The sequence below is a fragment of the Bos taurus genome, chromosome 2 (genome assembly GCF_002263795.3).
Source record: "Bos taurus isolate L1 Dominette 01449 registration number 42190680 breed Hereford chromosome 2, ARS-UCD2.0, whole genome shotgun sequence".
Classification (NCBI taxonomy): Eukaryota; Metazoa; Chordata; class Mammalia; order Artiodactyla; family Bovidae; genus Bos; species Bos taurus.
In genome coordinates this window covers 99,468,932-99,495,966 of record NC_037329.1, presented here as the reverse complement: position 1 = coordinate 99,495,966, position 27,035 = coordinate 99,468,932, and the positions used below count along the sequence as shown (strand labels likewise).

The 27,035-nt window shown below is 35.9% G+C and overlaps 1 protein-coding gene across 6 annotated transcripts in view; it reads left to right on the top strand.

Annotated features, from left to right (window-relative positions):
- The window catches only part of ERBB4 (erb-b2 receptor tyrosine kinase 4), a 1,290,018-nt gene that overhangs the window by 1,011,895 nt on the left and 251,088 nt on the right, over positions 1–27,035 (top strand). For all 6 annotated transcript variants that reach the window (XM_024981511.2, XM_010802290.4, XM_059878936.1 and 3 more), the window contains one exon: positions 24,547–24,679. In XM_024981511.2, the coding sequence (XP_024837279.1) occupies positions 24,547–24,679 (133 nt within the window). The remainder of the gene's footprint in view (positions 1–24,546; positions 24,680–27,035) is intronic.

The following is a 27,035-nucleotide window of genomic DNA, read 5'->3' as shown; positions in this document are numbered from 1 at the left end:
CTGACTGTGTGGACCACAATAAACTTTGGAAAATTCTGAAAGAGATAGAAAAACCAGACCACCTGACCTGCCTCTTGAGAAATTTGCATGGAGGTCAGGAAGCAACAGTTAGAACTGGACATGGAACAACAGACTGGTTCCAAATAGGAAAAGGAGTATGTCAAGGCTGTATAATGTCACCCTGTTTATATGCAGAGTACATCATAAGAAACGCTGGACTGGAAGAAACACAAGCTGGAATCAAGATTTCCGGGTTAAATATCAATAACCTCAGATATGCAGATGACACCACCCTTATGGCAGAAAGTGAAGAGGAACTCTAAAGCCTCTTGATGAAGGTGAAAGTGAAGAGTGAAAAAGTTGGCTTAAAGCTCAACATTCAGAAAATGAAGATCATGGCATCTGGCCCCATCACTTCATGGGAAATAGATGGGGAAACAGTGGAAACAGTGTCAGACTTTGTTTTTCTGGGCTCCAAAATCACTATAGATGGTGACTGCAGCCATGAAATTAAAAGATGCTTACTCCTTGGAAGGAAAGTTATGACCAACCTAGATAGCATATTCAAAAGCAGAGACATTACTTTGCCAACAAAGGTTCGTCTAGTCAAGGCTATGGTTTTTCCAGTGGTCATGTATGGATGTGAGAGTTGGACTGTGAAGAAGGCTCAGCGCCGAAGAATTGATGCTTTTGAATTGTGGTGTTGGAGAAGACTCTTGAGAGTCCCTTGGACTGCAAGGAGATCCAACCAGTCCATTCTAAAAGAGATCAGCCCTGGGATTTCTTTGGAAGGAATGATGCTAAAGCTGAAACTCTAGTACTTTGGGCACCTCATGCCAAGAGTTGACTCATTGGAAAAGACTCTGATGCTGGGAGGGATTGGGGGCAGGAGGAGAAGGGGACGACAGAGGATGAGATGGCTGGATGGCATCACTGACTCGATGGACATGAGTCTGAGTGAACTCCAGGAGATGGTGATGGACAGGGAGGCCTGGCGTGCTGCGATTCATGGGGTTGCAAAGAGTCAGACACGACTGACTACTGATCTGATCTGATCTGATATAGAAAATTGATAACTAATGAGAACTTACCGTATTGCACAGGGAGCTCTACTCACTACTCTGTGGTGACCTAAATGAGAAGGAAATCTAAGTATGGATAAGTATGAAGAAAATCTAAAAAAATATCGATATATGTATAAATATAGCTGATTATTTACTATAAAGCAGATACTAACACAACATTGTAAAGCAACTATACTCCAATAAAATTAAATATTTTAAAGTTCAGAAATGAAGAAAACTGAGATGAAGAGACAAAAAGAAATAGAAGAAATTTTATAAGGAAAATAAAAAATTTTGTTGGGGACATGATAGGCTTGATATCTGAGTGAATAGATAGTTATAACACTTTGGAGCCAAGAGAGGGGTCTGAATTATCAGTTGTATATAAATCCGTAACGTTGGATGAAATTCAACAAGCATAAATGCGTATGGAAATGTAAATTAGTAATGAGCTTTAGGATAGTCCATCATTTTCTAAGGACTGGTTTCATGGAAGACAATTCTTCACAGAGAGAGTGGGGTGGGGGATGATTTGGGAATGATTCAAACACCTATATTGTGCACTTTATTTCTACTATTATTACATCAGCTTCATTTCAGATCATCAGGCATTAGATGCTGAAGGTTGGAGACACCTGATTTAAGAGACAGAAGAGAGGGAAAGGATATAATATAACAAAGGAGATTAAGACAGAGAAATTGAGGGTAGGAGAAAAAACAGAAAAAAATGAATTCTGGAGGCCAAGTGAAAAAGGTTCTTAGGTGAAAGGGATTGACTAAGATTAATGCTAATAGAGAAGAATTGACCGTCTTATCTGACAAGAAGGAAAGTGAAAGTAAAAGTCTCTCAGTCATCTGACTCTTTGCAACCTCATGGACTGTAGCCTGCTTAGGCTTCTCTGCCCATGGAATTTTCCAGGCAAGAATACTGGAGTGGGTAGCCATTCCATTCTCCAGGAGATCTTCCCAACCCAGAAACTGAACCCAGTTCTCCTGCATTACAGACAGATTCTGTACCACTTGAGCCGCCAGGGAAGCCTAATTATGGTGAAACTTGAAAAAATAAGAGCAGTTTCCATTGTTATAGTAGCAACAAAATGGGTTAAGACTTGAAATGGGTTAAGAAAAAGATGTGAGAAGACAGAAATAAAGACAACTTGTACAGAGAAACCTTTCCAAATGTGTTTGCTGCAAACAGATAATATGAATTCAAGAATAAAGATTTACTGTGTATTTATTTTTGTTAAATTAGGAAATATTATAACATGTATAAGCTGATGGGAATGATGCAAAAAAAAAAAAAAAGGAAAAATGTGTATTTCAGGAGATACTGAACAACTACAGGCAAATTTTCCTTTAGTTTTTAACCTGGCACACTGCAGTTCATGGGGTCACAAATAGTTGGCCCCAACCAAGCGACTGAACAACAAACAGAAGGAATTCAGCACTCAAGTAGAGAAGTTAGCCATAGAAAGGAACAGAGACTGTGCATACATTGTAACTGGAAGAAATGTAGAGCTTATAGACATATATGCAGGTAGACGGTGGATTTGCTGGTAAGAAGATGGGATAATTCACAACTATAATCTTTTTAAATAAAATATAAGATGAGGTATCATTTTAAATTGGAGTAGGATAGACAATACTGTTCATGGGGTTCTCAAGACAAAAATGCTAAACTGGTTTGCCATTCCCTTCTCCAGTGGATCATGTTTTGTCAGAAACATGTCAATCCTAAAGGAACTAGTCAATCCTAAAGGAAATCAATCCTGAATGTTCATTGGAAGGACTGATGCTGAAGCTGAAGCTCCAATACCTGATGCAAAAAGCTGACTCAATAGAAAAGGCCCCAATGCTGGGAAAGATAGAAGGCATGAGGAGAGAGGGACAACAGAGGATGAGATGGTTGGATGGTATCACCGACTCAATGGACATGAATTTGAACAACCTCTGGGAGATGGTGAAGGACAAGGAAGCCTGGTGTGCTGCAGTCCATTTGGTTGCAAAGAGTTAGACATGACTGAGTGACTGAACAACAACAGGGGAGATAATATTAGAATTTTTAAAAAAGGGAAGATTTGAGTTCATCAGATGTAGAAGGAGATCATACTAGATGTATAGTATAAATTAAAATTTTCTCTTTGCATGTTTTATTCAGCTGTGTTATGATTGTTTAGATAATGTAGGCATGGGTACTTAAAAATTGATGTTTACCCAGGATTGATGTTCATTGATAGGACTGATGTTGAAGTTGAAACTCCAATACTTTGGCCACCTGATGCAAAGAGCTGACTCATTGGAAAAGACCCTGATGCTGGGAAATTTTGAGGGCAGGAGGAGAAGGGAACGACAGAGGATGAGATGGTTGGATGGCATCACCGACTCAGTGGACATGGGTTTGGGTGGACTCCGGAAGTTGGTGATAAACAGGGAGGCCTGGCGAGCTGCAGTTCGTGGAGTCGCAAAGAGTCAGACATGACTGAGCAAGTGAACTGAACTGAACTGAGGACTGGAGTTTTGCCAAGTATCTACTAAAGCCAGGAAGTAGAGACCAATGAATTAAGGCTATATGAAAAATAAATGATAATAACAAAGGTCATAAAAATTGTTGAGTAATAAAACAAGTTGGCATATAAGTTGGGCTGAATGGACATTGAAAACACATTCAGGTCAATGGCCTGAACTTCCCCAATATTGTCAAATATTTGAAGTAGAGATACTAGCCTAGGTGAACTAAAAAAGAAGCTGCTAGCCTGAAATAGTATACTTGAAATAAAGATTATGGTGGTGGAACCATAAATACAACTACCAAATGGGAGTGGATGATTGAGGCTTTGGGACACAAATAAGCAAGAAACTGGGAAACCAGGGAGTTGGAGGAAGATGGAGAGAATTGAGAATATTCAACAAATATTTAGAATTTAAAATTGGTTACTGGGTTTTGTAATTAACTAAATATGAAGTAATTAGGGGGTCTTCCCTTGTGGGTCAGTAGTAAAGAATACCCCTGCCAATGCAGGAGACACAGATTTGATTCCTGAGTTGAGAAGACTCCATGGAGAAGGAAATGACAGTATTCTTGCCCAGGATGTCCTATGGAGAGAGGAGACGGGGCTACCGTTCATGGGATTGCAAAGAGTGAGACACAACTTAGCAACTGAGCATGCACACTTGAAGTCTTAAATAATTAAGAGAAGAAACTCTTTATAGTTATTCCTAGGATGCTGACTTGCAAAGTTGAATGGATATTGGTAACAATGACTTAGATGTGGCGTAGTGTGAGAGTAATAAACTCATGAATGTATTTTTGGATGCATTGAATTTGGGATGATTTTGGTAGAACCAAGTGATGTTAAGTGGGAAAATTAATATACACCTATGGAATTCTTTCCATATACAAGTGGAGTAAAAGTGAATAGGATATTTGAAATACAGAGAACTACTGTTGATGTATTTTGAGAGATTTACACATGAATAAAAAGAGAGAAACAGTTGGAGAGGGAATACTGTCAAGAGAAGGATATTTTGAAGATGGATGAAATTTCAATCTGTTTGGAAGACTTTATAGAGTGACAGACTAGAGACACAGGATACAGAGATGACCAATTATAGGATTTACTGAAAAATCTAGAAGAATTTAGGGGTAGAGGAAATGTGAAAGGATTAGACTTGAAGACAAAAAGATGCCTGATAACGTCTTATCAGGAGAGAGAAACAGAGGATACAGAAAGATGCAGATAGATGAATAAAAAAAGGCTGAGGAAGTTTCTGTTTAATGTTCTATATTTCCTCTGAAGTTGTAGATGAAGCCATCTTACCAAGAGAGAGGAACAGTAGGTTTTAATATATGTGGATTTGTGAAGAGGGTAATGAGGTCTGGAATTTTTAAACTCAAATATAAATTGTGCTAACTTTTGCTTTTAAAATATTCTGATGCTAATTCACAAATCATCAATAATTTGCAATGTGATACTCTTTGTGTATCCAAGTGAAGGTCATCTTTTTTGTATTTTTGTATGAAAAATAACAGGTTGTGGTTTGCTATCAATGACTCTGTACTCATTAAATTAGAAGACTGTTAAATACTTAATCAGCGTCTAACAGCATCCTGTGTGTGTTCTAAGAAATTAACAGATTTCAATACCTGTAGTGATAATTGCAAAATGCTGATACATAACAGTTACTTCAAATGATACCATTACCAAAAACATCAGCAATTTTTTGTGTGCATTTGTGCAGGCAGGGAACATTTGTATATCAAGAAACCAGGATTTTTTTCTATTTAATTTTCCTGAAATGATCTTATGTAAGGAATTATGTTGTGAGGAACAATCCCTTATAAATATATTTGAGCCTGACTACATTGATGAGACTAAATTTATCCTCAAACCATGGTTCTTATCTTGGGAATTTGTGTCATGTGCCTCTCTTAAATCTAAAGCCAGTAAAGGTAGATATCCAACATCCTGATGGTTAAAGCTCAATAGCTGAGATTTAGATATTTTTCTTTCTTCTTCCTGTTCTTTTAAAGGTTAATTTTTATCTTCAAATATATTTTAAAATGATATTTAAAATTATAAAAGTAAAACATCCTCAGTATATTAAATATAGAGGTATGTGTGTACACATGTGTGTTTATCCTTCTAAACATTTCAGTTCAGTTCAATTCAGTCGCTCAGTTGTGTCCGACTCTTTGCAATCCCATGAATCACAGCATGCCAGGCCTCCCTGTCCATCACCAATTCCCGGAGTTCACTCAGACTCACGTCCATCGAGTCAGTGATGCCATCCAGCCATCTCATCCTCTGTCATCCCCTTATCCTCCTTCCCCCAATCCCTCCCAGCATCAGAGTCTTTTCCAAGGAGTCAACTCTTTGCATGATGTGGCCAAAGTATTGGAGTTTCAGCTTTAGCATTAGTCCTTCCTAAGAACACCCAGGACTGATCTCCTTTAGAATGGACTGGTTGGATCTCCTTGCAGTCCAAGGGACTCTCAAGAGTTTTCTCCAACACTACAGTTCAAAAGCATCAATTCTTGGGTGCTCAGCTTTCTTCACAGTTCAATTCTCACATCCATACATGACCACAGGAAAAACCATAGCCTTGACTAGACGAAACTTTGTTGGCAAAGTAATGTCCCTGCTTTTGGATATGCTATCTAGGTTGGTCATAACTTTCCTTCCAAGGAGTAAGTGTCTTTTAATTTCATGGCTGCAATCACCACCTGCAGTGATTTTTACCCATATACTAATCATATATATTAATACAATAATAAAAGTTTTGTTTACTTACAGATATGGGAACATTACACATTATTCAGCAACATACTTTACTCAGTAGTACATATGAACAGCCTTCCATATTTTAATTCTTTAAATTAGATTGTAAATTAAATTTTGGTTTGTTTGTTTTTGACTATTTTGCCAAAAAAACTAAAGTACTAATAATATATCAGTGGTGACAAAAGAGATGATGGTGTTTTCCAACTCACTGCCATGGAGTGAAGTTAAGGCCTATTAACTGCCATCTCTTGTTCTTCTATTTGCCTGATGAAAAACTGAAACTTTACATGAACTCAACTGGCAAGATGACCCATATGACCAGGTAATATCTCACATGGAAAAATAATGTTATGTAACCTGAAAAGTTAAAAGACTGAGAAGAAGAAATTTTGCATCAGTTGAGAAATTTAAAATAAAAAATTAATAGGTCTACTTCATACTTCTTTTGGATTATTTCTTTAATAATCATTTACAACATGTTAAATTATCTTTCCTGGATTCCCAGACAGTACATCATATAGTATCAAATATGGCCTAATGTTAATAGTATACATAATTTCAATAATAGAAAAATAATAGACAAGGGACAGATTGAAAAAGTAATATTCTTTCTGAGAAGAGAATCTGGTTAATGTAGATATGGAATTTTTTCTTTAATAATATTGGTTTCTTTTGCATGTAAATGAAATGGTTTCAGGCAAAGTATAAAGTCGTCTTGCTATTATTTCAATATTGCTTGAATTGACTTAGGTTCAATTTTTTTTCTTTGTTTATGTTTTATCTGGTGGCTCTAAATCTCTATTCAGAATATCTGTGGACTCATAACATCTTGTAAGCAATTGCTTCAGGAAAAAAAAAAATGGGTTTCCCCATAATTAGAAATGTGTTTTATTTAGGAATTGGGCATTTATATATGTTAAAAAAGTAGGTATATTGTTAAACATTGTTATTAGATTCTCCAAAGTGTGTAATTGTGATTTTGGTCACAATAAACCTCCCCTTAGAACATTAAAAAAAAAAAAAAATCCTTTCTATGCTAACAACATTGATTAAAGTGTGGTGCAATGACCAAAAAATCTTTATAAGGAGGGTTTGTTTGTCTTTTCTCTGACTTTTCTGTAGAGTATTCTAAAGGAGAAACAGCTTCACCCTATCATTTTTTAATCTTTGGGTTACTTCCAAGATACTATGGGCCCAGGATTTAGAAAAAAACTGAATATCTGTAGTTTTTTCAAGTTAAATGTTAATGAAGAAATTTGCTTTCTTCATGTTCTACTTATTGATCTTCTAGTACAGTATTTGAAGTTCATAAATTATGAAAACATTTTAGTACTTTTGAAATTTGTCTATTTGAAAATGGATAGCAGTGAACAATCTGTCCAGTACCTCATACGTAAATCCCACAATTCAGACTACACTCTTGAAGTTTTGCAAGATTCTACTTAGCGTTACTTATAAATGTGTAGGGCATCTCCCCACCCAACCCACAATAAAAGTATTCAGTCAAGGCTGATGCAGGTAAAGCCTGTTGAATGACCAAGAGACTGATATTTAAGCTGAGTGGCTCAGACGGTAAAGCATCTGTGGGAGACCTGGGTTCGATCCCTGGGTCAGAAAGATCCCCTGGAGAAGGAAATGGCAACCCACTCCAGTATTCTTGCCTGGAGAATCCCATGGATAGAGGAGCCTAGTGGGATGCAGTTCATGGGGTCGCAAAGAGTCAGACATGACTGAGCGACTTCGCTTTCACTTTCAATAAAAGCACCAAGGTTATTAACTGTTACCTAAAAGGGAAGAGTTATCTGTGTCATTTGTTTTTAAAAATGTGATTATCTGGAGATAAAATATTTGATAGTTCCACACAAGTAAAGAAGGAAAACTTGGAAAATCTGGACATCGTTCCTTTTACACTTAGGATTTTACTTAGGTGACGAGTGAAATTAAGTCTGATGTTAGTGGCTTCAATAGGTTTATGTGTTATTCTTTAAAACACAGAGAAGTCTAGAAGTGTGCGGGCTCCAAAATCACCACAGATGGTGACTGCAGCCATGAAATTAAAAGACGCTTACTCCTTGGAAGAAAAGTTATGACCAACCTAGATAGCATATTCAAAAGCAGAGACATCACTTTGCCAACAAAGGTTCGTCTAGTCAAGGCTCTGGTTTTTCCTGTGGTCATGTATGGATGTGAGAGTTGGACTGTGAAGAAGGCTGAGTGCCGAAGAATTGATGCTTTTGAACTGTGGTGTTGGAGAAGACTCTTGAGAGTCCCTTGGACTGCAAGGAGATCCAACCAGTCCATTCTAAAGGAGATCAGCCCTGGGTGTTCTTTGGAAGGAATGATGCTAAAGCTGAAACTCCAGTACTTTGGCCACCTCATGCGAAGAGTTGACTCATTGGAAAAGACTCTGATGCTGGGAGGGATTGGGGGCAGGAGGAGAAGGGGACGACAGAGGATGAGATGGCTGGATGGCATCACCAACTCGATGGACGTGAGTCTCAGTGAACTCCAGGAGATGGTGATGGACAGGGAGGCCTGGCGTGCTGCGATTCATGGGGTCACAAAGAGTCGGACACGACTGAGCAACTGAACTGAACTGAACTGAGCTATTGCCTTTGGTTCCATGGAGCAGTAACATCAGGGTCAGAATCCATGTCATTTTCTTATCTTTCTGTTTTGGGAGCAAGATGGCTGCTGCAGCTCTAGCATTACATCTGAGGACAGAGGAGGAGGGACAGATTTCATCAGTTGTACTTTTATTTTTTCCCAGAATTCTTTTACATTTCTTTTACATAAATTCCCAACATTTGCTTTTCTCTCATTGGCCAGAAATTTTTTATTTTTTTATTCACATCAAGATATAGAGAGACTGGGGAAATTGTTGAAGTTTAAAAAAAATCCCTGAATTAGAAGCTACTAGGAAACAGGGGATTAGGAATGACAGTTGGGTTAATCAATTTGACAAAGTATGGTGGGAATGAGGGGGCTTCCAGGTGGCGCTAGTAATAAAGAACCCAGCTGTCAATGCAGGAGACTTAAGAGATGTGGGTTTGATCCCTGGGTCAGGAAGCAGGAAGATACTCTGGAGAAGGAAATGACAACCCCCTCCAATATTCTTACCTGGAGAGTCCCTTGGACAGAGGAGCCTTCTGGGCTACAGTCCTGATGGGCTACAGTCCATGGAGTTGCAAAAAGTCAGACATGAAGGAAGCGACTTAGCTCGCAGGTATGTAGGCATGTGGTGAGGGTGAGAGATAAACAAAACTCCTACAAGAAAACAAAAATAACAACTGATCCAAGGATTCTTTTCACAGCTTTTAGGAGAAAATATTTTGCTTATTACCTTATATTCAGTAATAAGCAAATATTAAACATGTATAGCTTCAGTTCAAGAAAAATGAAATAAATAACTTTTCCCATTATCTTTTCACTAGAAGTATTTTAGAATTACACTTCTGTTAAGTTTAAAAATACATAGAAAATTCTAAAATTGTTGAAATATTTATGTGATTTTAAGGATTGATTTAAGATGAAAAATATCTAAATATTTATAGTTTTTTAATTCAGTTATTTATTCATGTAATGTTCATTTAATTCTTGTTTTCATGAGACAAACTAACCTCCCAAAAATACAAGGACACCTGTAACATAATTCCAGTACTTAAAGGACATATATCTGTACTTTTAAAAATAGAAAATTTGTTATTTTACCTTTAAGCTCTGAATATGTACACATCCCTAAAGTTGAAATTTACACATTACTCATGTGTAAACTTTAACATGGTACCTCTATTCTAGTACTCCTAGATGAGCTAAATTAAACTAGAATTCAGTAGATAGCATGGGATATATTAGAACTAAATGTTATAGATTAGAAATAAAAGAGTATTTGCCCTCAAAGGGATATTATGCCTAAGTATAATTTTATTTAATTTGACAATAAGGAAATTGTTGGTGACCTTGACAAGTACTGATTTAGTGGAAAACCTAAAATGTAATGGGAATTAGTTCAGTAATTAAGAGAGCACAAGAAAATAATTATAAACACCTAAATAAGTTTAGTTTGAGAGTGTATAAAAGAGATACATAGTGCTAAGGGGAGATATTCTTATGATAGCCAAATGGAATGAATTGGGTCACAGAGATGGCGATAAAATTGAGGCCATTTATTAGCACTTAGTACTTTATATCTAAAAACATAAGGTTGTTCCAGTGAAAATTACAAACTCATAAAATAAAAAATATGAAGTGGCATATTCCAGAAGGGCTTCCCTGGTGGCTCAGAGTTTAAAGCGTCTGCCTCCAATGCAGGAGACCCAGGTTTGATCCCTGGGTTGGGAAGATCCCCTGGAGAAGGAAATGGTAACCCACTCCGGTATTCTTGCTTGGAGAATCCCATGGACGGAGAAGCCTGGTAGGCTACAGTCCATGGTGTGGCAAAGAGTCAGACATGACTGAGCGACTTCACTTTCACTCTCACTTTCACTTTTCACCTTTTTCAATTACAGAACTTTCTTTAATACCAAAAGTTCAATTCTCTAAAAAGGAGTATCATTAGGACTCAGAATTAACAAAGATCTGTATAGACTTCCAAAGGTGCTTAGTTTCAGCTTGTCTTACCCAGTGGGAAGAACAGCTCTGGTATAATAGTACAAATAACATTTTTAAATGTATTAGCTATTTTAGATGTGTGTTACATTAAAAATGAATGCTTTCAAATGATCACAACAAAAATAGATTGATACAGCAAACTTTACCAAACTTTGGAGAAACAAAGCTCCAAAATAAGTTTATCAGGGAAAGAAAAGGAAAAGGAGGAGGAAAGAAAACAGAAATGAAAACAAAAGCCCTTTAGTTCAGTTCAGTTCAGTTCAGTTCAGTCACTCAGTCGTGTCCAACTCCTTGCGACCCCATGGACTGCAGGATGCCAGGCTTCCCTGTCCATCACCAACTCCTGGAGTTTACCCAAACTCATGTATATTGAGTTGGTGATGCCAAAAGCCCTTGAACCTTTTTCTTCCTTTTTCATTTTTAGCATTCCTAGAGAAAAAACAAAGTATTGGAAATGCTTAAATAAAATTGCATTTGTTATCTGTGGTTCTCTTTAATTAAAAAATGTGAAGCTATTAATAAAATCAGCACAGGTATAAGTGTTGACATTAGAGGAGGAATAGGTAGACACAGAAATCTGAAGGCATATTGAAATGATAACAGTATACATTTATATTGTTCGGCACCTCAAATCCATAGAAACAAAGGAATCAACACTTCTCCATCCAAATGTTTTTTCTCTTTGTTTCTCACACCCATAATGGGAATCATCAACCTTCCACTCACCCAAGCACCGGATTCTTGTCATCTTTGGCTCCTCCTTTGTCTCTCTTCACCATCAGGTTTATGCACTTGATGTATATTTCTGCTGTTGTAAATACTTTTCTGCTTCATCCTCTATACTTCCCTACTCTGTCCCTCGCTGCCACCAATAAGAACTATTGGAATAGTTTAGTCTTCTTTTCCTGGCTTATCTATCTAGTGTATTAGAAGAATAATCTTTCTAATATACTGTTGTAATCATATTTTAATGAAAACAGACAAGGTTTTAGAGTAAAACAAGACAAAATTCAAAATGACTAACCATGTAGAATGCTTAAGACCTGCTGCAAGTTTTATAACCTCCCTCAGATTCATCATACATAAATAATCAATATGTTAGAATAATTATTTGACATAACACATATAAAACACATCAGCAGGCAAAGAGTCCACCTCCATGCAGGAGACACTGGAGATACAGGTTCCCCTGGAGGAGGAAATGACAACCTGCTTCAGTATTCTTGCCTGAAAAATTCCATGGACAGAGTATCCTGGCAGGCTACAAACCAAAGAGTCACAAAGAGTCAGACATGACTGAGTTACTAAGCACAACACATATAAAACACATGCCAAATGTAGCTTTGTTTTTCAATCCTGGAAAAAATGTTTAGTGATCCCACATGGATGTCCAAAATCCTGGCATTTCCCCCATAGCTGTAGCTGCTCTTAAAGTCTCCTCCCTTGTCATTTCATCTAGCTTCTCATTAACATGTGCAAGTCCCCTCAGTGGGACAAAAGTTTGCCAGAAGGGCAAAATAAGTAGAAAATACATCATCTAAATGAAAAGAGTGATTTTTTTTTTCAACGACATTTTCTTACTCCCTTTGTGTAAGTATTTCATAAATAAAATTGTTTTTAGTCTAAGGCAAGTATTGGGGTGCTTTATAAACATACTAAAAATCAAAGATGTTTTATATAAATGAAAGAAAAGTGAAAGTGAAGTCGCTCAGTCGTGTCTGACTCTTTGCAACCCCATGAACTGCAGCCCACCAGGCTCCTCTATTCATGGGATTCTTTTATATACACAATTGTATGTACAATGAAAAAAAAAAAAAAATCAAAGTTTTAGTTAAATTAGCTTGTAAATTATCTCAAAATGGGGCTGTTTAAATCTGTATTATATAACTGTCCCCAATAAACTTAACACAAATGTGTGATGTTTTGATAAAGATAAATGCAATTTTCTGTAGTCTGTGATCTCTGTTAGCAGCATGTGCTGTGCTGTGCTTAGTTGCTCAGTCGTGTCCAACTTTTTGCAACCCCTTGGACTATAGCCCTCCAGGCTCCTGTATCCATGGGAATTTTCCAGGCAAGAATACTGGAGTGGGTAGCCTATCCCTTCTCCAGGGGAATTTCATGACCCTGGAATCCAACAGGGATCTCCTGAATTGCAGGCGGATTCTTTATCAGCTGAGCTACAGGTAGCTACAGGTAACTGAGCTACTTATGCCCATTAGTAGCATAGGTGTATGAAATTACAGTGATGAGAATGAATGGAGATTTTGAGGTTAAGAAAAATGTTAATATGTGAGAATAAAGGATCGTGCCTATAATGATTTACTTCTCTCCTACTTTAGTTCTGTGGAGGTAAAGTAGGAAGTACTTTAGGAGGAAGTACTTTAGGAAGTACGTAGGAGGCCTGGTGTGCTGCAATCCATGGAGTCACAAAGATTCAGACAAGACTTGGAGACTGAACAACACTTTACTTCACAGAGAAGCATTTATGTAATATTTTCTTCTCTATTGTGGGACTAATTCCTTATCATATTGAATCATTTTGGTAGGTGACAACCGAAATTTTAAGATTTTTATCTTCAATTTTTTAATACTTTGGCATATTGCTTCAGATTACCGTGTCTATGTGATGAATAGGTAATGGGATAGAGCAGTGTTTAGTGGATTTTGTATTTTGCAATTAAATATTTAAAAAATTATGTTCATTTCATTAAACATATGTATATATTCTACCTATACAGATGATGTTTAAAGTGTTCTACTAATATGAACATTGTATAATAAGTATAAACCACACAATACATACACACAACTCTAAAGACAGAAAATTTACCTGAGCTCTTACACAAATCTGCTAAAAGTTCTTTCTTATCTAATTCTCTTTCAGTATTTTATTTGTAACAATTCATAGATATTTTTCAATTATATTTCAGCAAAGCTGAAAACAATTCAAAGGTGTAAAATTCATAGGTGTGTTATTTGTACTCTTAGGATTGTGTGTTTAATCATGAGAATAATTGCCTCAAAAATCAAATGTTCAGGTTTGTATGCTTTCCTAAAATTGCAACAAAAACTCATAGATAGATATAAATATTACTTGTAAATTGGAGGAAGGAATCACTGTAAAACTATCAGAATTTTTTTTCAGTTCTAATCCTAGACATAATCCAAGTGATATTTACATATTTGTTTAATGGTAAAATCTTTTCTGAAATACCTTGTAATGCTGTGTTTTGAATAATATGTAATAGCATATTGAAAACTTATTGGGAAAAACATTTATTTAAACACATGAAAAGTCAAGAAACATTCATTTTCTTAGGAAGAGGGACAGAATATTTTGCTTCATCTGCTTTAGCACTTACATTTCTGGTCACATTTAAGATATAATAGAGAAATCTCAAATCTTAATCAAAGGATACTGTAATACCCTAGATAGTATACTGTAATACTCTAGGTCTCATCAAATAAAAGCTATAACTATCAACTGATGAATGCCTCAGAATTTTATCCACATCACTTTCCTTTGCTCAAAAAACAAAAGATGTGTTATATTTATAGAGCAAGTAGAATTACGGGTCAGATAAGTACAGTTTACAGGAGGGGAAAAAGAAAAAAAAAAAAAAAAACAACATTAATATGGCTCTCCTTGCCCTAGGCAGTAGCCCTTAAACTGTCTTCTGGGGAATTTCAATATTTTCTAGTGTTTCAAGATCTCTTGTTTCAAATCTGAACCACTTTGGGGAAGACTGAACAGATGAACAGTGCAGTAAGAACTATCACCAGAGTGATAGATTCTGCTTGTCTTTGCTTTTCCTTTAGGAAATTGAAGTTTTTTAATCCCCTCAAAATCTTGTTAACTGTTCTCTCACTGAGAAAATAAAATGAAGCTAAATGAAGAACTAAAGCACTTATAATTGTCAATAAGCACATAAATGACTTAATAGACATGAATCATAATGGACATAGCAATGCAAAGAAAGTGCCGGTGTGATGAGAATTATACCATTAAGATAAAATAAAATCAAATGTAAAATTAAATAAAAACTAAATATAAAATCAGAGTTTATTAGAACTCCTAAATAAATTTATGTGCATTTTATATTCTCTATTATCAAATATAAGTATTGAAGAAAAATCTGATTAATTCTATTTCTCTTCTCTAAAGTAATTTTAATGAAACATCTTTAGAAAAACAACTTAATATAGCTGAAAAATTGATGAACTTGAGATTACAAGATGTAAAATGTTAGCATTACTATTTATGTTTGACCTTATCTAAGTATCTTACCTTTTTTGAGTCTATTTCTTATTTTTAATATGGGGGTTATAAGATCTATCTATATTGCATAGTTATTGTGAAAGTATGCAATGTATGTAAAAAGAAAATTTTGATTAAAATTATACAAGTATTATTAGAATGAAAAGTCTTATAGTCAATCTATTTAAATTATTTGAACATAAGTGCAGTATTTAAGACCAAACAAATCCCTGGTATATCTCTATAAAAGGGGACAGTTCTATATCAAGATAGAACCTTTGATGTTTTCATTTCTATTAGATTATTTCCTTTTGAAAAAGGAAATAATTGTTAATGACATTACAAGTGTCATAAAACCAATGAGCACCTAATGGCAGTCAAATCTTGTGTTCCTCTTATTTGGACAGAACTTTTCCTGTGTTTGTATTTCCCTTGTGGCTCAGCTGGTAAAGAATCTGCCTGCAATGCGGGAGACCTGGATTCCATCCCTGGGTTGGGAAGATCCCTTGGAGGAGGAAAAGGCTACTCACTCCAGTATTCTGGCCTAGAGAATTCCATGGACTACACAGTCCATGGGGTCACAAAGAATCGGACATAACTGAGTGACTTTCACTTTCCTGTGTTTAAACTGCTTACATACATAATTAATATAATATTGAAATGGTCCTATTTGTGAAGTGGTATTATTTATCTCAGTTGGCAACTGATTCTAAGAATTTTCTTTCAGTAAAGAGTCAAGATGTTTTTGATCAACTACATTTAAAGAGCAAATTAGGAAATATAGTCTATTACTGTGGATACATTTAACCTCTGGTCCATGATATATTCATGCTTTTTGTCTGATGGTTACTATAACATTTTTGGAGGAAAGATAAGATACAGGATGTTAACCAATGTCATATAATCATATTTTTAAGACAAAATATAAGCTTACACAGAGTCATCACTTCTGACTCTAATGTATGAAACATCCATTTGTGTTATATGTAGGTTTGTTGTTGTTGTTGTTGTTTGGTCACTTAGTGTGTCTGACTCTTTGCAACACCATGGACTGTAGCCCGCCAGACTCCTCTGTCCATGGGAGTCTTATGGTTTATTACAGGCAGTAACTAACTTACCTACCCAGGAAGTGAAACTTGGTAATACTTAGGTGCTCTTGTATGAATGTGTATGTGTTCATTTATTTATACATATATATGTAAAGAGTTAGGGAACTTCCCTGGTGGCTCAGACAGTAAAGCATCTGCCTACAATGCTGGAGACCCAGGTTCAATCCCTGGGTTGGGAAGATCTCTTAGAGAAGGAAATGGCAACCCACTCCAGTATTCTTGCCTGGAAAATCCCATGGATGGAGGAGCCTGGTTACAGTCTACAGACTACAGTCCATGGGGTTGCAAAGAGTTGGACACGACTGAGCGACTTCACTTTTTTATGTAAAGAGTTATATGGAAGTGTCCTAGATTCTCTAAACTGTGCTAAGTATTTATCAAAGGACAAACATTTAATTTACTGTTCACAAAAGTGTACTTTTGAGAGTGAAGGGGGTTCTATTGGTACTTAACAGTGGTACAAACTGAGACTGTCTTGGCCTAAGTAAGGTGTATATTTTGCCAGTGCTAAGGTGTTTGCTGGTACTAGTGGTAAAGAATCCACCTGCCAATGCAGGAGACTCATGAGTCGTGGGTTTGATCTCTCGGTTGGGAAGATCCCCTGGAGTAGAAAATGGCACCCCACTCCAATATTCTTGCCTAAAAAATCCCATGGACAGAAGAACTGGAAGGCTACAGTCCATGGGGTCACAAAGAGTCCGACACAACTGAGCACTGTTTCAAGAGTATTTGATTTCATGATAGTATTAAACAGGATCCCTGGTGGCTCAGACAGTAAGGCGTCTGTCTACAATGCAGGAGACCCAGATTTGAGCCGTGGGTTGGGAAGATCCCCTGGAGAAGGAAATGGCAATCCACTCCAGTACTATAGCCTGGAAAATCCCATGGATATAGGAGCCTGGTAAGGGTCTATGGGGTCGCAAAGAGCTGGATATGACTGAACGACTTCGCTTTCACTTTCAGAGGCAAATATGTCAGATCTCAGGCATCTGAGAAAGACCAGGTAGCTCCTGCTGTGTTTATTTCTCATTACCTTTGGTGAAGAATGTGCTTATGTCTATTTAAACTGAGTTATTTGACGGTGGTACTGCTATTCCAACTAGTGGAGGCAGACATACAATTATTAGGTTGGTGAGAAAGTAATTGTGGTTTTGCATTGTTGAACTTTGCTGTTTGATAGTGGAATACATTCTTAAATATTTAATATGTTGTTTTATTATATACCATCTTAATGAGCATTTCTGACTTTATGTTTTTTGTTAATTACTGATTACTAGCTGTTTATATTTATTTTAGACTAGGGAAATGATGTTAGACAAAAGGCAAGATAGAATGAGTGTCTTATTTGAGTTCAAAATGGGTTGTAAAACAGCAGGGACAACTTGCAACATCAACAACTCATTTGGCCCAGGAACTGCTAGTGAACGTACAGTGCAATGGTGGTTCAACAAATTTTCTGAAGGAGATGAGTGCTTTGAAGATGAGAAGTGCAGTGGCTGACCATTGAAATTTGACAATGACCAATTGAGACGATCATGGAAGCTGATCCTCTTACAACTAGGAGATGTTGCTAAAGAATGTCGACCATTCTATGATAGTTCAGCATTTGAAGCAAATTGGAAAGGTGAAAAAACGCAATAAGTGAGTGCCTCATGAGCCGACCGCAAATCAAAAAAAAATCATTTTGAAGTGTCATGTTCTTTTATGCTATGCAACAGCAACAGACCATTTCTTGATCAGACTGTGACATGTGATGAAAAGTGGATTTTGTTTGACAGCCAGTGGTGACCAGCTCAGTGGTTAGACCAAGAAGAAGCTCCAAAGACTTCCCAAAGCCAAACTTGCACGCACACACAAAAAGTCATGGTCACTGTTTGGTGGTCCCCATCTGATCCACTGCAGCTTTCTGAATCCCAGCAAAATCATCATATCTGAGGGGTACAGTCAGTAAATCAGTAAGTCAATGGGATACACTGAAAACTGCAACACCTGTAGCTGGCATTGGTCGACAGAAAGGGCACAATTATTCTCCACAACACCACCGACTGCATGTCACACAACCAACGTTTCAAAAGTTGAAAGAATTGGGCTCCAAAATTTTGCCTCATTCCTCATATTCATCTGACCTCTCGCCGACCGACGACTACTTCTTCAAGCATTGCCACAGTGTTTTGCGGGAAAACGCTTAGACAACCGGCAGGAGTCAGAAAATGCTTTCCAAGAGTTTGTCGAATCCTGAAGCACAGATTTTTTACACTACAGGAATAAACAAACTTATTTTTTGTTGTCAAAAATGTGTTGATTGTAATAGTTCCTATTTTGATTAATAAAGATGTGTTTGAGCCTAGTTATAATTTAAAATTCACAGCCCGAAACCACAATTACATTTCACCAACCTAATAAAACTCAAATTAGTCTGAGGTGGAAACATTTTTCCAGCATGATGTAATACTATAAGGAAAAATTGTGAAGATTTGAAAGGTAAACATAAAGTAATAATGCTAGAGACATTATTTTACACTTTCATTTAAACTTTGTTATTCAAAAATGGTTAAAATGATTTAATTAGCCTGTTGGACTTGTTTATAATTCTGTGTAAATTAAAAAAAAAAATCAGTTTAACACCTTTAGTACCCATCATGGACAGAAAATAAAGCAGCCCTAAGCTTTAAAAAAAAAAAAAAGTTTATTTATTTGGCTGTACTGGGGCTGAGCTGTGGTATTTGGGGATCTTTAGTTTGGCATGCAAACTCTTCACTGCAGCATGTGGAATCCAGTTCCCTGACCTGGGATTACCCAGGCCCGCTGTACTGGGGGTGTGGGATCTTAGCCACTGGGACACCAGGGAAGCCCTATGGCCCTAAGTCTGATCCAAACAATTCTGAGGATCTGACTTCAAATTGTTTAATTTAGAGCTTCTAAAAGTAGAGTTCTTTGATATAAAGTCAATACCGTGAGTTGTAAACTACATCATCAGTGTGTTATATTAATAGAATATCTGATTGATTCCTTTATCTGTAATTGAAAATTATTCTATACTTAAGAAATAAAGAAAAATATGCCTATATTATAAATTTAAAATACTTTTATTTGGTGAAATTAACACAAAAAAAATCTTATATATTTAGAATTCTTTTCACTAGTGGGAAAGAAGCTGCCTGCCAAGGCAGGAGACTTAAGAGACACAGGTTTGATCCCTGGGTTGGGAAGATCCTCTGGAGTAAGAAATGACAACCACTCCAGTATTCATGCCTGGAGAATCCCATGGACAGAGGAGCCTAGCGGGCCACAGTCCATAGGGACACCACTGAAGTGACTTAGCACAGCACAGCACAGTGAGTATATTAAAGTACCAGTCTTACTAAGTTTACAATTTTAAAGAAAATACCACTGCACATATTTTGTAGAATAGTCTGCCCTTGACATTAAATGAAACAAAATGGGTGTAATCAAATAGTTTTAAAGCCATTTGAATTTTAATCGTAAATTATATTGACTTTATTTTGTTTCTGATTTGTTATCTGAAAGGAAACAGATCAGTGAAAGAAAGTATTTGGATGTTTATAAAATCACGTTCCGTGATTCACTCACATTTTATATTCTCCAGTGAGGAATAACATAGTTCAAATATACTAATGACTAATAAGAATATATCTTATTATATGAATAGCATAGTCTGGGGAGACACTACTCTTCAATATACAATTTTTAAATAGATAATTGCATTCAAGATTATAGAGTAATTTATAGTGTTGTCTCTGAACTTCTAAAAGAAACTGTGAAATCCAAGTTATATGCTTTTAAATAAATTAGTCATGTTCATTTGTGACTCAGAATCCTTATTATATTAGTTTCTATGAGTAGATGGGAGACACTAGTTTCATTATACTATTTTAAAATCACAGAATAAGATAAAATATCTGATAGCATTCCTTTAGAAAAAGCTCACACTTGTCAATTGACATGCCCTATCTTGTATACTTCAGGGTATCCCAAAGGTTTTTAATGGACAGGCAAAAGACAGAGAACAAGCAATACTCCTATTACAGATGAGGGATTACAGAGTATTCTAGGTCTCTTGGTGTTGACCCTTATGATTTCATTAATGTCACATCTTAGCCTCTAAGAGGTTACTCTGACCCATATGTAAGAGGAACACACTCTCCTTCAGGGAATATAGCTGAGTTGGCAGAAGTCAGCACTAGACCTAGGAGAGATACACAACAATTTAAAACAGCAACTTAAGTAACTATATCCCTTTTATCCAAAGGATTCTTATAAAGAGTGAAGCATTAACTTTCAGGGGGTAAAAAAAAAAAAAAAGGGCATTGATCCTACACCTACAAATGTCTCAGATCAGATCAGATCAGTCGCTCAGTCGCGTCCGACTCTTTGCGACCCCATGAATCGCAGCACGCCAGGCCTCCCGGTCCATCACCAACTCCTGGAGTTCACTGAGACTCACGTCCATCGAGTTGGTGATGCCATCCAGCCATCTCATCCTCTGTCGTCCCCTTCTCCTCTTGCCCCCAATCCCTCCCAGCATCAGAGTCTTTTCCAATGAGTCAACTCTTCGCATGAGGTGGCCAAAGTACTGGAGTTTCAGCGAATCATCAAAATTGCGGGGGAGTACGAAATGTGAAGTGGTATAACTTTTCAAATTAGATGGATCTTATAAAACATAATGTTAATTGTAAGAAACATAGTGGCAATTAAATGTCTCAGACACATTAAGCTATAATGAATAGAATATACCTTCAGAAGTACTTAGATCATAAAAGTGGACAGGGAATAGCGAAATGAAATCGTAATTGAAAAAATGCAAAGTAAACATTCGAAAAGGAAAAAAGAAAGAAAATAAGGCTGTTATTGTAAAACTAAGCTTTTAGACAAAGATGTATTTTTCCTGTATTTTTCTTAAGTTTCATTAACCTATATTTCTAAGGGAAGACATAATGGAGAATATTAGAAAACTGTTCAATAGTAAAAACAACAAAAATAAGAGTGCTAGAGTCATATAATTCAGAAACAAAAACCATTTAATGTCTTATTGTACATTTTTCCAGATCTTTTTTTTTTTTGCACACATATATGTTCTTGCCTGGAGAATCCCAGGGACGGGGGAGCCTGGTGGGCGGCCATCTATGGGGTCGCATAGAGTCGGACGCGACTGAAGCGACTTAGCAGCAGCAGCATGTATATGTGTGTAAGAATTTTTTTTCTGATTTAGTGCCTACTGTGTTTTAACTCAGTCTTTTTGATCTCTGGTCTACATCTTTACACGCCAGTATAGTCTATTTCATCTACTATCAAATCCATATTCTAATTTCTCAAGTTATCGAAAAAATATCTGTATAGCTGACTTGTCAAAACTAGAGTCCACGCCAGGGTTACATTCCACGTCAATTTTTTTATGAATATTAAATCTTCTTAATCAAAATCAGTACCTTTTATCATGATATTCACTTATTAAAAATACAAGCAAGTTTTCTTATAGAACATTGTTGCTTTTCAACTTAATTGCTTCCTTGTAGTTAATTTTTTTTTTCTTTTCCAAGAGTAACTTCTGCTGAACTAAGAAGAAGTAGGCCTCTTTAAACATCCAACAAGAATTTATGTATGAATTTTAGGTGCAGAAACTCTAGTTCTTTGCTTCTTTGGATTGTTTGTAACACTCCCATTTCTGCAAAGTGGTAAAAGAGGAAAACAACTCGAAAAATGCAAATCAACCAAGGAACTGCTGAAGGAAGATAACAAAAGTAAAAGCTAACTAGAAAGTCATAGAAATTGCTGTCTGTTGAATTTTTAAATGTTTTATTTTCATTGCCAGGACTAAATAGAAATGATATGATAACTGATATTCATTTGAATTAGATGAAAAAAAATAGAGTCAGGAATCTTGTTCTGTTGGAAATGATCACTCTTAAAATGAAAGACAAACAAAAAATAGAGAATTTTCTTTTAATTTATAGTGACAAATGCTTTCATAAATACATACCATTTATTCTTTTGCAAAATGGATAAGTAGAGGAAGATTAGAGTTTAGTTCAAACCTACAGCTAAGAAAATGCTGGGAACTATTCTCAATCATGCATAAATCCTTTACAATAAAACATTGGGCTAAGGAAACAAAAATGTAACTCTTTTTATAGTAGTGACTTTTCAGAGATGTATTAGGCACTTGAGCTGAAAAATATGCCTTGAGTTGAAGACTTAAAATGTTTTCTGAAATGCATATTTAACTGGAATACCAAAAATGTGATCTTACACATACCAAAAGGCATTATAATGATGAGTTTGTTTCCATACTGTAGTGTAATTTTCTCAGCACAGATTTTTATATCTTTAGAAAATTCCATTTAGGAAAATCTGGTTGAATTATAGCAACATTTCAATGTGCTGAAGGACTTTCAACTGCCAGGCAACAACCTTTAGGATGAACCACTTTTTAAGGTTTCTTTGCAGTTTTATATGACAATAATATAACAGTTATAATGTTTAAAAGACATGACTTCATTTGTAGAAGAAGTTAGACAGAATTTTTTTTTTCCAATAGCTCTTTAAAATTTAAATATTTTACTTTGGATCATCCACTTTCATTATTTCTGATCTTTGAGCAAAACTTTATCTTACAGGAACAAGTAATGTTTTTGTTTTTCTAAGAGTGTAGCTGTATAAAGAAGGTTCTTCTACAAATAGTAATATAAAACATAAAACACTTTACCTTAGAGAACATGAGCATTCAGGGAAGTCTTTTTTAGTTTTGATATCTATCATGACTTCATAGTCAATATGTGTTTTACTCTGAACTGTTTCATATGGCATATGAAATTAATGTATTTCAAGACTGACCACAGGAAGCTCATAGATACTATTCTAGGACAAGAAGTTAAGACCATAAACATTACTTTTCAAGTAAGCAAAAAATTTAATATTAGAAAACAAAAAGTGATCAGTTTCAAAAGCATGTCTTAGTAAGCAATATATTAGAGAAACATTTTAAGAATAAAAATCTCTGGTCAATATATTCCTATTTTAATGCTATTTATGTATTTTTATTCAATACTTAATATTTGGGAGAATGGCATTGAAACATGTATATCATTGTAAGAAACGAGTTGCCAGTCCAGGTTCGATGCACGATACTGGATGCTTGGGGCTAGTGCACTGGGATGACCCAGAGGGATGGTATGGGGAGGGAGGAGGGAGGAGGGTTCAGGATGGGGAACACATGTATACCTGTGGCGGATTCATTTTGATATTTGGCAAAACTAATACAATTATGTAAAGTTTAAAAATAAAATAAAATTTTAAAAAAAGACATTAATGGAAAGTTGAAACAATAAAAAAAAAATACTTAATATATAGACTTCTTTCATGGATATATGATGCTTAGTCATGCTTTTGATAATAATGCTTACTCCAGTCATCATAACTCTGAAAACCTGTCTGACCCAATTCTTCATCTTTCTCTTGCCCCTTTTCCCAACAGAATTGCCCTTGACAGAGTTTGAAATAGCACTTTGTCAATGCATCTCTCTGTTGGTATCTTTGTATGCCAGAGGCATGGGGTTCATATGTCCTCAAACCACTCATTCTTGGTTTAAAACAGTGGTTCTCAATTGGCAGTGATTTTGACACACATTTGGCAATGTCTGGAGACACACGTCATGACTGGGGAGAGAGGGTGAGTGTTGCTGGCATCTAGTGGATGGAGGATGAGATTGCTGCTAAACATCCTAAAATGTGTAAGACAGTCCCCAGAACGGACAAGTATCCAGCCCTGCATGTCAATAGTGCCACTGTTGAGAAAGCCTGCTTTAGAGAAAATGTTGAAAATAATAGCATATATCACAATCGTACTATTTAAATGCATTTTTCTTCTTTATAGATAAAAGTAAAATTAAAACAATTTAAAGTGATCCTGTATCAAAAATTTGGCATATATTCTTCATTTTGTTATCAAATTTTACATGTTTCATCAAATGGCATGTTGTGGCTGCTCATCTCCAATGATTAGTTGTCTGTGCATGGTTTACTATTAAAAAACAAAGCAAAAAAAAAAAAAATGCAGTTTTTACCATGAGAAAAGGTAATGCGTTTTTGTTTGTGTTTCTTCTAACTGATTAGACTTGTGATATGTGGGTAAACAACCATCCTTTCCTCTTTTTCTGTCTTTTCTCTCTTACTTTTATTATTCTCTTTTCCATTCTGGTTGGCAGGACTCCTCTAATTGCAGCTGGAGTCATTGGTGGGCTCTTCATCCTGGTCATTGTGGGCCTAACATTTGCAGTTTATGCTCGAAGGAAGAGCATCAAAAAGAAAAGGGCCTTAAGAAGATTCCTGGAAACAGAGGTGAGGTGTTCATTTCTTCTGTTCATGTGTTTAAGGACTTTCATTAGAGTTAGAAGGTTTTTATGATACTCAGTTCTTAATCCAAGTGAAAATTCTATTTGGTTTTCTGCTGAGGATTTACGTTTTTATAGTATGCTTTGGTAGCTTAGAGTATAAAGAATCTGCCTGCAATGCAGGAGACCTGGGTTCAGTTCTTAGGTCTGGAAGATCCCCTGGAGAAGGGAATGGCAACCCATTCCAGTATTCTTGCCTGGAGAATTCCATGGACAGATGATGGGGTCACAAAGAGTCGGACACAACTGAGCGACTAATATTTTCTACTTTCTATTATACACAGTTGATGAAAAATCAGAGTGTATAATAAATGTAGTCAAGGCAGGCTCATGACTTAAAGAGGGCAAATAGCAAGAGTCAAGGAAATTATCATATTGGGAAAAGACAGATCTGTTTCTTTGGGGGCCAGGGGTCCATTAATAAGCTCTAGGATATCAAAGTAGGAGATCTAGAAAATATCTGAGTAAGAAGATATCTTCGTAACAGAATGAGAAAAATGTTAGCAAGAGATAGGATTATTTTGGCTAAAATAAAGCCAGATCGACAAACAATTTATGCTTTAATTAAGGGTCATTCAGTGGGTAGCCACCAATCTTATAACATCAGTGAAAAGATGAGCTTCAGGATAAAGCTTAGACCTTCCCACACTATGCATTTAATATTGTGCATGTTAGTTATTGTGAATATGTAAATTATCCATAAATATTATAATTTCTTTTACATTGCCGCACTGAGTTTTCTGGCATGCAAGATGATCATTTTCAGCATACAGGCTATCAGAGGGAAAGCAGTTGCAGAAGAATGTGTGTTACCATAGCTTTCTCAACTTAAATCCTACCTCTGTCTCCTGATACACATACCCATGCCTGTCTGAACAATTGAGAGCAAATCTGTACTGAGACAGCCTTCTCTGAGATTGCTTTCTGTCAATGTAACAGTCTGACTTCCTCTTAACACTGACAGGAATGGGAATATTTGTTCATTCATAAGTTTCTCACACTGATAATGAATTAAATTTTAGCTCTTTCCCCCTAGAAGTTGAATCTAGATAGAAGAAATATGTGACAGTTTCAGAAAGCTACTATAGAGCTACATGTAAGGAAATACTTTCTAATGATGGAAGTTATCTGAGATTAGAATGGGCTGTCTTGTCAATAGACTCATTCAAGCATTAAGTAGTCAGTTATAGACACAGAGTAAACATAGTAACAATTTCTACTTAAGCTGGATGATGCAGTAGACCCAACTTGATCACTTTCAGCTTTGTACATGTGAACATGAATAAGTTTGGCAGGCAGAATTCTCTCATATGGCTGGTTTGGAACAGTCACTGAGAGAATCTTGAAAAGTGAAGTAAATAAACTAGAGTTGAAGAAGAATGGAAGGTTTGGTATAGCAGTGGATATTTAGATTCTTGAATAAATAGAAGACAAATTCTGTCTCTTAACCTTGTGTAGGAAAGGCTCATTGCTATGAAAGAGTTGTTTGTCTTGTTTTATTAATACGGTGCTTTCTAAGAATGCCCATCAAATTGGCATTTCATTACTAAATAAATGCACACTAATTGGTTTTGTAAGTATATTCTATTTTTTTTTAAATAGAAAGTTATCACTTAGGGCAAAATTAGATTATTGTTGAATTCCCATATTTCTCTCAGTAAAAGTAAATAACTATGATTTTCTACCATCTAAACAGAAGAGGAATTCTTAAGAGGATCAACTTAAATTCTCAATTACTGAAGCAAGAAATCTTGCCTCAAAGGTGAAAGTCGTTAAAATCTGATGTGCCGTTGGAAGGTTTTTAAAACTGATACCCTTTCCCCAAATCATTTTCCCCCACAGTGTCTATTTTTCTGTTGCATACATAAAAGTAAGAAATCTTTTGTTTAACATACATTTATTGAAATGCGGATAAGCTTAATGGTTTTGTAGATGTTGTAATTTAAAAATATATTAATGAAAGACAATCCTATCTCTTGAAGTGACAGATTTGTTGCCTATATTATGGCAGATAACGTTCCAAAATTTTTCATCTATGCTCTATACTGTTTTATCCTTTAACAATCTTCTAAGGTAATTATTGCTACACCAACTTTACAGATGTGAAATGAAGGGCCAGGAAGGGTAAGTTGCATTCTAAGCTTATGAGTGGCAGCAATGGTATAAAAACCCACAGATTTAAATTTTATCATACTGCATCACAAAATAAAACTATGCTTCTTTTAATGATATAATGCTCAAATTCCTGGGGAAAAATGTGTTTGTAAAAAAAAAAAATTGAATGATACTTAAGAAAATTGCAG